General features: G+C 53.8%; 1 protein-coding gene across 5 annotated transcripts; it reads right to left on the bottom strand.

Moving 5' to 3' along the window:
- Positions 1–403: 403 nt before the first annotated feature.
- Positions 404–4,385, bottom strand: LOC147646492 (olfactory receptor 14J1-like). 5 transcript variants are annotated; one of them, XM_086873290.1, is made up of 2 exons: positions 3,529–4,385; positions 404–1,408 (listed from the first exon to the last, which is right to left on the bottom strand). In XM_086873290.1, exon 2 carries the CDS (start codon positions 1,383–1,385, stop codon positions 420–422), a length of 966 nt encoding a protein of 321 aa, XP_086729416.1. In that variant the 5' UTR covers positions 1,386–1,408; positions 3,529–4,385; the 3' UTR covers positions 404–419. The 5 variants fall into 5 exon arrangements, with proteins under 5 accessions (XP_086729416.1, XP_086729415.1, XP_086729417.1 ...); XM_086873289.1 differs by lacking the exon at positions 3,529–4,385 and adding an exon at positions 2,464–2,706; XM_086873291.1 differs by lacking the exon at positions 3,529–4,385 and adding an exon at positions 2,661–2,700.
- Between the last annotated feature and the right edge of the window lie 5,691 nt (positions 4,386–10,076).

Below are 10,076 nucleotides of genomic sequence, written 5' to 3'. Positions count from 1 at the left end.
GGGCTGTGCCCGGCCCCGAGAGCACTCAGGCCCTGCAGCAACACCAGGGCCAGGAGGGCAGCGGGGCAGTGGCACGGGAGCAGCACTGGCAACACCAAGTGCTGCTGCTCCTGGGCACAGCTGCTGTGCCAGCACTGATCTGCCCCCAGCTCTGCACACAGACACTGCTGCTGCAGCTCCAGAGAAGGGAACAAAAGGGGCATCTCTGGAGAAAACTGCTGGGAGATCCTTTATTTCATTTAAAGCCACCAAGGGCACAGCCCCTTATTAGCACAGTCTGTGGCCACAGTGGAGGTGAAGAGAGAAATAAAATGAGAAATGGCACAAACAATAACATTTCATTGTGCACAATATTAGAAAGTAAATTGAAGAAAAAGAACCTCCAACATTAAAACAAGAAGTATCAAAGTTGACTTTTATTACAAGTGATTTACAGAAATTGGCCAGCAGTTTAATGTTTTTTTAAACCACCCAGTCATCAGTGTCCACACTGCAGCCTTGAGCTCCTGGTTCCTCAGGCTGTAGATGAGGGGGTTCAGGGCTGGAGGCACCACCGAGTACAGAACTGACACTGCCAGATCCAGGGATGGGGAGGAGATGGAGGGGGGCTTCAGGTGAGCAAATGAGGCGGTGCAAATGAACAGGGAGAGCACGGCCAGGTGAGGGAGGCAGGTGGAAAAGGCTTTGTGCCGTCCCTGCTCAGAGGGGATCCTCAGCACAGCCCTGAAGATCTGCACATAGGAGAAAACAATGAACATAAAACAGCCAAATACCAAACAGACACTAACAGCAAGAAGCCCCAGTTCCCTAAAATAAGATTTGGAACAGGAGAGCTTGAGGATCTGGGGCACCTCACAGAAGAACTGCCCCAGGGCATTGCCATGGCACAGAGGCAGAGAAAATGTATTGGCTGTGTGCAGCAGTGAATAGAGAAAGGCACTGGCCCAGGCAGCTGCTGCCATGTGGGCACAAGCTCTGCTGCCCAGGAGGGTCCCGTAGTGCAGGGGTTTGCAGATGGACACGTAGCGGTCGTAGCACATGATGGTCAGCAGGGCAAGCTCTGATCCAAGGAAGAAGATAATCAGAAAAACCTGTGCAACACATCCTGTGTAGGAGATGTGTCTGGTGTCCCAGAGGGAATTGTGCATGGCTTTGGGCACAGTGGTGCAGATGGAGCCCAGGTCAGTGAGGGCCAGGTTGAGCAGGAAGAAGAACATGGGGCTGTGCAGGTGGTGGCTGCAGGCTACGGCGCTGATGATGAGGCCGTTGCCCAGGAGGGCAGCCAGGGAGATGCCCAGGAAGAGGCAGAAGTGCAGGAGCTGCAGCTGCCGCGTGTCTGCCCATGCCAGCAGGAGGAAGTGGCTGATGGAGCTGCTGTTGGACATTTGCTGTGGCTGCACATGGGGACCTGTTCATGAAGAAAAAGAGCAGTGACAAATCAGGAGAGGCTGGGACTCGCCCACCCTTGTTCCTGCTCTGGGAAAATCTTCACCCAGGTCCCTGACTGAGCTCCAGCTGTGCTGTCTGAGTGTGCCAGGAGCAGCCAGGCCTGTGCCTGGGGACTCTCCAGGAGCCATCCCTGCCCTGCTGCCCTGGGTTTGTGGCCATGTGACAGAGGGATATTCAGGATTTGTCAGGGGAATCACTCTTAAAGCAGAAGGCCTTGTTGCCATGTTTACTCCCACTTCTAAAGATATTGAGAGCAGGAAGAAATTTTAGGCATTCTTTCCCTGCCCACAAACCATTCTTGGTTCTCTGAGGTCAGAAATCCCCAGCATTTCAGCTGCACTCAGAATTTCCCACTGAGAGATGTGAGAGGCAAAGGATTCCCTGTGGCTTAGGGAAGGTGAGGGGCTGGATGGGCTTGTTCCCAACTGCCCTGGGTTTGCACCTTTGGCTGGAATCAGAGCACAATCACACTCCTGTGTCACCCTGGCATAAACCAGACCCTGCCCAGAGCAGAGGGATCCCTGAATGTCTCACCCTCTCTAAAGGTCTCTGGGCAAGGTCTCAGCACCCCCCTCTGCCAAGGACACTCACGGCTCCCTTGGCAGAGCCAACAGCATTTCCTCAGCTGTGGCATCTCTGCCCTTCCCCGTGGGACATTCAGGGAACTCTGAGAGGCTCTGGCACAGATTTGCAGCCAGGAGGGCAGCTCAGAGCTTGGAAGGACACAGCAAGGAGATCCCCAGGTGTGCCCATGATGGGATCTCAGGGAGGGGGCTCAGCTCATTCCCCTTTGCCATGGACTGCTTTGCCCACAGCCCCACAGGTCACAGGGAAGCTGGGACACCCCATTCCCATGGACACACCTGCCTGGCAGCAATCCCAAGGGCAGGGCCTGACTCAGCTGCTGCAGATGCCAGAGCCTCCCTGAGAGCCCCAGGTACCAATGACAATATCAGAGCAGTGCATTTAGGCTGTTTAGGAGGCTCCCAGCAGAGACTGAGCACTTAAACTTACAATTCTGACATCTCTGTAAATGTTCCAACATTACTTTGCTCTTCCTGGTGTGTCCCCTTCAACTCAGAATGTTCTGTGATTCTGGGATTACAATTCCTCTTCTGCTTCTCTCATCCCCTTTGTTGTCTATAATCAAAAGAGAAAAAAAAAACCCAAACCTTTGCAACAGTGTTAGAACAGTAAAGTAAAAACCAGACCTTTATTGGAAACTTCCAGGTGTCCCAGTGGGGTTGAGGCACACCCGGCCCCTTATTTCAACAATTTATTAAGATTGATTAATTAGGATATTTAACAGAAACATTCAATAGGAGATTCAGCTGCCCCAGTTACACACCCCAGGGTCAACCCACTGGAGTAGGTCCAAGGGTTTCTTTGCCCCACTTTCTGTTATGACTGTTCATATTCTGGTTAAAAAACAAAATGTTCTTCTTGTAGCTCCTCTCCCTGATGATAAGACTATACAGTATTTCAGAAATCTATTTAGAAGATGAGATTATAGTTCTAAAATCTAAGAGAAAGGTTAGGAAACATACCAGAATTAATTAATGATAATAGTTATATAAGTATATAATAGTAGTTTAATAGAGTTAATTAAGGATTATCATTTTATAACTACATAATAATAGTTTACAGATCTAAAAATATATTAAACATATATAAAAAGCAAAAATCTTTTTGTCATCATCCCAGCTTTCCCACCCTGCTTAAAGCAAGACAATGAAAACAGTCTCAGGAGAGCTCCTGATCTTTACAGCAATTCCAGTCTCACCTTCTTTTGGGAAGTGTCCTCTGGAGCTGTGCCCAGGCAGGACTGGAGCTGGGAGCAGCCCTGCCCCACACAGCCCCTCTCAGCAGCAGCCCCTGCCCTGCTCAGGGTGGCTCCTTCCCCCCACAGCTTCTCCCCAGCGCTGGGAGCAGCTCCCCGGGCCGGCTGAGAGCTGTCCCTGGCAGGCAGCAGAGTCCCTGCCCCAGCACAGCGCCCTGGGCTGCAGGACCCTGCTCTGCAGGACAGCCCTGGGCACCCCTGGCTGCTCTGCACAAGGGACAGGCAGAGAATGTACTCACAGAGTCTGTAGGCACTGGGGTGTTCCAGCTTCAGGAGATGCCTCCAGGAGCTGCAGCTGCATTGTCCTGCAGCCAGAGGCTTCCTGTGCCAAGGGCTGGCAGGGATTCTGCCCCAGGCACTTCTCAGCCCCTTCCCAGCCCTGACTGATTGAAGCTCTCTGTGCCTCTGGGCTGTGCCCAGGGTGGCTGCAGGCAGTGCCCCAGCCCTGCTGGGCTGGCAGAAGAGCTGCTCAGCAAGAGAAATGTGCTTTTGAAGCTCTTCTTGGTTTCCAGGAGCTGCCTCTGTGCCAGGAGCCCGGCCCAGCTCAGCAGCACAGACACAGCAGCAGGACTTTAATGAGCCTCTTGGGGCTTTGTGCTGAGGCCCTGAACATCAGTCCCTGACAGGGAGGGGAAGAAACCTCTCAAGAACTCCAAGTCAGAATCCAACTCCAAAGTTTCTTTCACTTTTAATGGGTCCCACTGAGGGATGTGACTGAGAAAGTGTCCCCAGGCCCCAGGCAGAGCAGAGAACTGGAGGCACTGATGACAGCTGGGGACAAAGAGAAGCCAAGGCTTGGTGCCCTGGGCCACAGCAGCCAATGCTGTGCCAGCAAGGGCTGTGAGGGGACACCTTGTCCTGAGGCCCTGGGGCCTCCTGGCACAGCCCCAGCAAGGCTGGCCACTGTCACCCCCTTGGCCTGCCCTCAGCATCCCCCCTAGCCCACATGCCAGTGGCCTCAGGGATCTGCTGGAAGGAGTCCCTGGGGAGCCTTGCTCAGGAATGGCCCTGGGGGCTCCTTCATGCTCCAGGGACTGCAGCTTTTTCAAAGGACTTTGGCTTTTGCCTTGGAGTTTCTGAGAGCTTTGTGCAATCCTGGCCTCCAATTATCTGCTGTAATTAGTCCCTTGAGAGGCTTTGTCAGTAACAACACTCAGTGGGGCTCATTAATGCTTTAAGGTACTTCAGGTTCTTAAGGCACTTTCCTTTTTCCTTCCCACCCTGAGTCTCTGAGAAGTTTGTGCAATCCTAGCCCCAATTATCTGCTTTAACGAGTCCCTTGGGAGCTTTGCATTGACACTCAGTGGGGCTCATCAATACTTTGAGATACTCAGGGCTTTTTCAGCTTCTTTGGATTTTCCTTCCCACACTGAGTCTCTGGGAGGTTTTTGTGCAATCCTGACCCCCAGTTCTCTCCTCCAAGGAGTCCATGAGGAGCCTGTGTTGGGGATGGACCTCAGTGGCACCCATTAATGCCTTGAGAAACTTTGGGTGTTTCCTCTGACTTGGGCTCCTGGAAAGGTTTGTGCAATCTCCTCTCAGGCCCTGAGGTTCAAGGGCTCAGCTCCAAATGCACCACAGGGCTCATTAGGATCAAGCCAATCCTAACAAACCATGGCTGTGCCTTGATTTCCCTCTGGTCTGGTGCAGTTCTTAGGAAAGTTTCCTACAACAGTTATGGAGAAATAGTTCAAACAGCTTCTAAGAAATACGTATTCCTATTTTAAAAGGTGTATTTTATTAATGTTCTCTTTAGAGCAGAGGTGATTGCAGCATTCAGTGATGGATATTGATCCAGGGTCTCTCCTAAGGAGGTCTGGCCAGGTCAGAGAAGCTGTGCCTTGAGGTCTGACCCAGTGGGGACAACCTTGCTCCACATTCCCCAGCCCCATCCTGTCTCTCCTCACTCTCCTGGGACCTGCTTTGCTCACAGAACTGGCTGCACTCAGGCAAAGAGGGGTTTTCCTTCTTTCATTTTAGCAATCTAAAACTGCTGAGTTTCCCCATGGAAAACAGACACCCTCCTCAAGTGTGTGCCAAGCCCAAGGTGCCACCAAGGAGGTTCCCCTTCCCCAAGGCAGAACCACACAAGGAATGTTTCAGACACACAGGGAGTTCTACAATAAACACAACCCCAGAGTTGGCTGAAGGCAGAATTAGAGCAGCTGCTGAAGGACAGACAAGCTTTGAAGTCCTTGCAGCTGAAAGCACCAAGTGGGTTGTTGGGAGGTGTGTGAGTGAGGCAAGAGTGAGGGAAGGGAAATGCAGAGAGCCCTGGAAGTGTTTCTGTGCAGACAGGCTGCTGCAAGGGCAGCGTTGGACTTCTCTGGACTTCTCCCCAGTGACCTCTCAGAGCCCCCTGAGATGTCACACAGCCACCAGGGATGTCACATCCCACTCAGTGGTGTCACACAACCTGCCCTGGGATGTCACACCACCATTCTGTGAAGTCACAGCTCTTCCCATATGCCACAAAACCACCTCGTGATTTCACACAGCGTTCTGTGATGTCACACAGCCACATTTGATGTCATTGTTCACTCTGTGATGTCACAGTCAGCACTGTGATGTCATACAACCTGTCCTGAGATGTCACATGGCTTTTCTATGATGTCACTGCCCACTCTAGGATTTCATATCACCACCATGTGACTTGACAGCCTGTTCTGTGATGTCTCACAACCAACCAGTGATATCACAATCCACCCTGTGGTGGCTCTGTCATGTCACAACCTGCTCTGTGATGTCAGAATCCTTTCTGTAATGATGTACATTTGACCTCTGATGTCATAGTCATGTCTCTGATGTCACAACCCACTAAGTAACATCACCCAGCCCACTCTGTGATGTCATACAGCCACACTGTGACATCACACACCTCTTTCTGATGTCACAGAATCCCCTCTATGACGCTGTAGCTGTTCAGTGACCTCACACAACAAACTCTGTCATGTCCCAGCCCCCTCTGTGACCTCACACAGCCCACTCAGAGCTGTCACACAGCCCCTTTCTGACATCACAGCTGCTCTGGGGCTCCAGGACACAGCCACAGAGGTGCTGCTGGGACACAGCCCCCTCTGGCACATCCCACAGCCCCTGCCAGTGCTGAGCCCCTGGCAGCTCTGTCTGGGCCTGCTCTCTGTGTCCCTGAGCTGCCCTGGCAGGGCCCCAGCCCTGCTGGGCTGTGCTCAGGAGCTGCTCCTGGCCAGAGCTGTCTCTCTGCAGCGCTGCCCTTGCCAGGAGCTGCCTCTGGGCCAGGAGCCCGGCCCAGCTCAGCAGCACAGACACAGCACCAGCACTTTCATCACCCTCTCGGGCCTTTGGGGCTCTTGGCATCACACTCAGTCCCTCAGAGTGTGCTCCACAAACTCCTCAAGAGCTCCAAGTCAGATGGAAACACTGAAGTTTCTTGTAGTTGAAATGAGAGACACGAGTGAGAAAGCGTCCCCAGGTTCCAGGCAGAGCAGAAGACTGGAGGCCCTGATGGCAGCTGGGGACAAGCAAGGGAAAGGTGTCTGTGGTGCTGAGCAAAGCTGGATGTGTTTCAGGAATGGCAAGGGCCAAGGGCTGAGCCCCAGCCCCTGGCAAGGCAGATGCTGTCCCTCCCTCATTGCTCAGGGCTCTTCCCGGGCCACTGGCATGTGGGGATGTGCAATGCCAAGGGCAGCACCATGGGGCGGCCCCTGCCAGGCTGCTGAGCAGGGACAAGGAGGCAATGAGGCCCCAAGGCTGCCAGGGTCACTTGTCCCCTGCTGGCCTCAGGCCCAGGGCCAGCAGCCATGGCCAAAGGGCTGCACAAGTTGCCTCTGGCAGGGCCTTGCAGCTTCACAGCCCACCCCTGTGCCCTCTCCTGAGGGCCAGCCAGGCTGCTGCAGTGGCACTGACCTCACAGCCATCACCATTGCAGCCATGTCCCCTGGGCCTGGCTCTCCCCTTTCCTCTGCCCCTGCCTTGTCTCTGCTGCCATGAAGAGTTGTTTCATTATTATCTTGTCCCCAAGGTTCAAAGTCAATTGCTTCCCAGTCAGGCTCCTGGAGCAGCAGTGGCTTTTCAGAGCCCAGCCAGAAATGAGCCCTGAAGCAGCAGCTCTGCAGTGCTGGCCACCAGGCCGGGGTGCCAAGGGAGCCTTCTGGCCATGGCCTGGAAGCAGCTGCTGCTGCCAAGGTGCCTTTGGTGCCTCAGGCTGTCCCTGGCACAGCTCCCAGCACGGCACTCTGCACTTGTGCCCGAGCCCTTCCCTGGCTTGGGGCTGGCCTGGGGCTTTTCCTGCAGCAGGATCTGCCCTGGCCATGGCACAGGAAAGGCAGTTCCTGCTGGAGCAGGAGGCTGTGCCTGGAATGGGCTCAAACAACTCCAGCAAAGCCCTGTTTACTTAAAAATTGCTCCCTAGAGCACTGTAGTCTAATAATTGTTATAGCTCCTATACTGTGGAGTAAATACCTCTTTTTCTTTATTTACTCTGTGGTGTAAATAAATCTGTCTAATCATGCCAGAATCAGTCACAGTTGTATTTGTATAAATACATCTGATATTCCATTGTTAATCCTGTGGGGAAAATTGCATTACGGTTCAGTTCTAACTGTCCAGTCTTTACATATAAACTTTGACAAACTGGGGCTGGGATTGGATCCAGCTGCTCCCAGTCTCCTCTCTTAGAAGGAATTTAAAAGCCGAGACGTCCTGGAGGGGTTTGAGGATCCCTGGTGGCTGTTGGGTGTAATTTCTCCACCTCATGACCCAGCAGGAGATTCTCCAATAAAGAAATAAAGTTTTTGCCTGAAGCTCCCACTCTGCCCATGACAGGAAGCCCAGGGAGTGTCTGTGACATCCCGGCTCTTTGGCAGCCTGGGGACTCCTGGGATGTCACCGTGGAGCCCCCGGGAGTGCCTGTGACAGAGCGGTGCCTTTGCAGCCCAGGGTCCCCTGGGATGTCACCATGGAATTACTGTGACTGCGTCTGACCACAGGGCTCTTCAGCATCCCCAGAAATCCTTGGGAGGTCTCTGTGGAGCCCCTGTCTCTGCCTGTCTCAGACCTGAAGCCAGAGCCCGTTGCCATGGCAACCATTTGCAGTCCCATCCCCAGGCTCATGGGATCCCAGAGCCACAGAATTGGCTGAGTTGGGAGGGACCCATGGGGATCCTCCAGTCCAACTGCTGGCCCTGCACAGGACACCCCAACAATCCCAGCCTGGGCCTGGCAGCGCTGGCCAAACGCTGCTGGAGCTCAGCCAGCCCTGGAGCTGGGAGCCTTCCCTGGGGAGCCTGTTCAGTGCCCCAGCAGCCTCGCGGGAAAAACCTTTTCCTCACATCCAGCCTAAACCTGCCCGCCTCAGCTCCAGCCACTCCCTCCACTCCTGGCCCTGGGCACCAGAGGGAAGAGGTTCCCGCAGCCCCCAGCCAGGGACCCGCTCCCAAGGCTGCTGCCATGGCAACCAGGCCTGGCACCAGCTGGGATGCTCGGTTTCCACGAGCTAGGCTTCAGGAATGGCATTCCCCAATTTCCTGCTCCTGCTGAAACCGTGCTGCCGCTTGCTTCCCTCCCACCTCCCATGGAAAGCACAAAAGGCAAAGATCCCAGGCTGGGATAAGAACAATTTACTGGGAACATCAATGAGATAAGAAATGAACAGCAACAGAAACAATTTGTATAACAGAAGGGATAAGACAAATTATTTACAGGGAAAACTAAACCACCACTGATTGTTTCTTTCTGGCCACATATTTCCTGCTGTCTGGAAAGGACACCTTTCTCCTCTGGTGAGAGAGAGGAAGTCTTTTTCTTTGTCCCTGGCAACAACCTTAGATGGGATTAAATATAATGACAGGGTCATGGCCAGACCCTCATGTTCTTCAATCCCACATCATGACACTGCCATGGGCAGGAAAAGGTACAGGTGTCTCCCCAGCATGGATCACAGGGAACATGGATCACCAGGTCTCTTCCCAACGTGGATCCTGCAAGGGCAGATGAAGCTGCACCAGTGAACAAAGCTCTTTCTGCACTTTGGGGCAATCACAGGGTTTCCCTTAGTGGTGCCTCCGTTGGTGTTGGGTCAAGGTAGAGCTCTGGCTGAAGCTCTTCCCACACTGGGGACACTCATAGGGCCTCTCCCCAGTGTGGATGCGTTTGTGGGTAATGAGGTTGGATCTGTGGCTGAAGCTCTTCCCACATTCCCCACACTCATACGGCCTCTCCCCAGTGTGGATGCGCCGATGCCTGACAAGGGTGGAGTTTTGCTTGAAGCCCTCCCCACAATCAGAGCAGTGGAAAGGCCTCTTATCCGTGTGAATCCGCTGGTGCCTTAGCAGAGTGGAGCTGGCCTGAAACCTCTTCCCACATTCGCCACACTCATAGGGCCTCTCCCCAGTGTGGATGCGCCGGTGAATGGTGAGGGTGGAGTTGTACTTGAAGCCCTCCCCACAGTCAGGGCAGCGGAAAGGCCTCTCATCCGTGTGAATCCGCTGGTGCACGAGGAGAGTGGAGCTGGTGTGAAACCTCTTCCCACACTCGGGACACTCGTAGGGCCTCTCCCCAGTGTGGATGCGCTGGTGGATGATGAGTTGGGAGCTGCAGCTGAAGCCCTTCCCACATTGCCCACACTCATAGGCCCATTCCCCAGTGTGGATCATCTGGTGGCTGATCAGGCTGTTGCTCTGTCTGAAGCTCTTCCCACACTTCAGGCACTTGTAGCGCTTCTCCCCATCCTGAAGCTGCTCATGGACCACCAGCTCAGAGCCCTGGCTGGATCTCTGGCCGCCTTCCCGGCACAGGGTGGGTCTTTCCT

This window comes from Cyanistes caeruleus, unplaced genomic scaffold (genome assembly GCF_971803275.1).
Source record: "Cyanistes caeruleus unplaced genomic scaffold, bCyaCae1.hap1.1 HAP1_SCAFFOLD_94, whole genome shotgun sequence".
Lineage (NCBI taxonomy): Eukaryota > Metazoa > Chordata > Aves > Passeriformes > Paridae > Cyanistes > Cyanistes caeruleus.
This window is presented reverse-complemented; position numbering and strand designations above follow the sequence as displayed.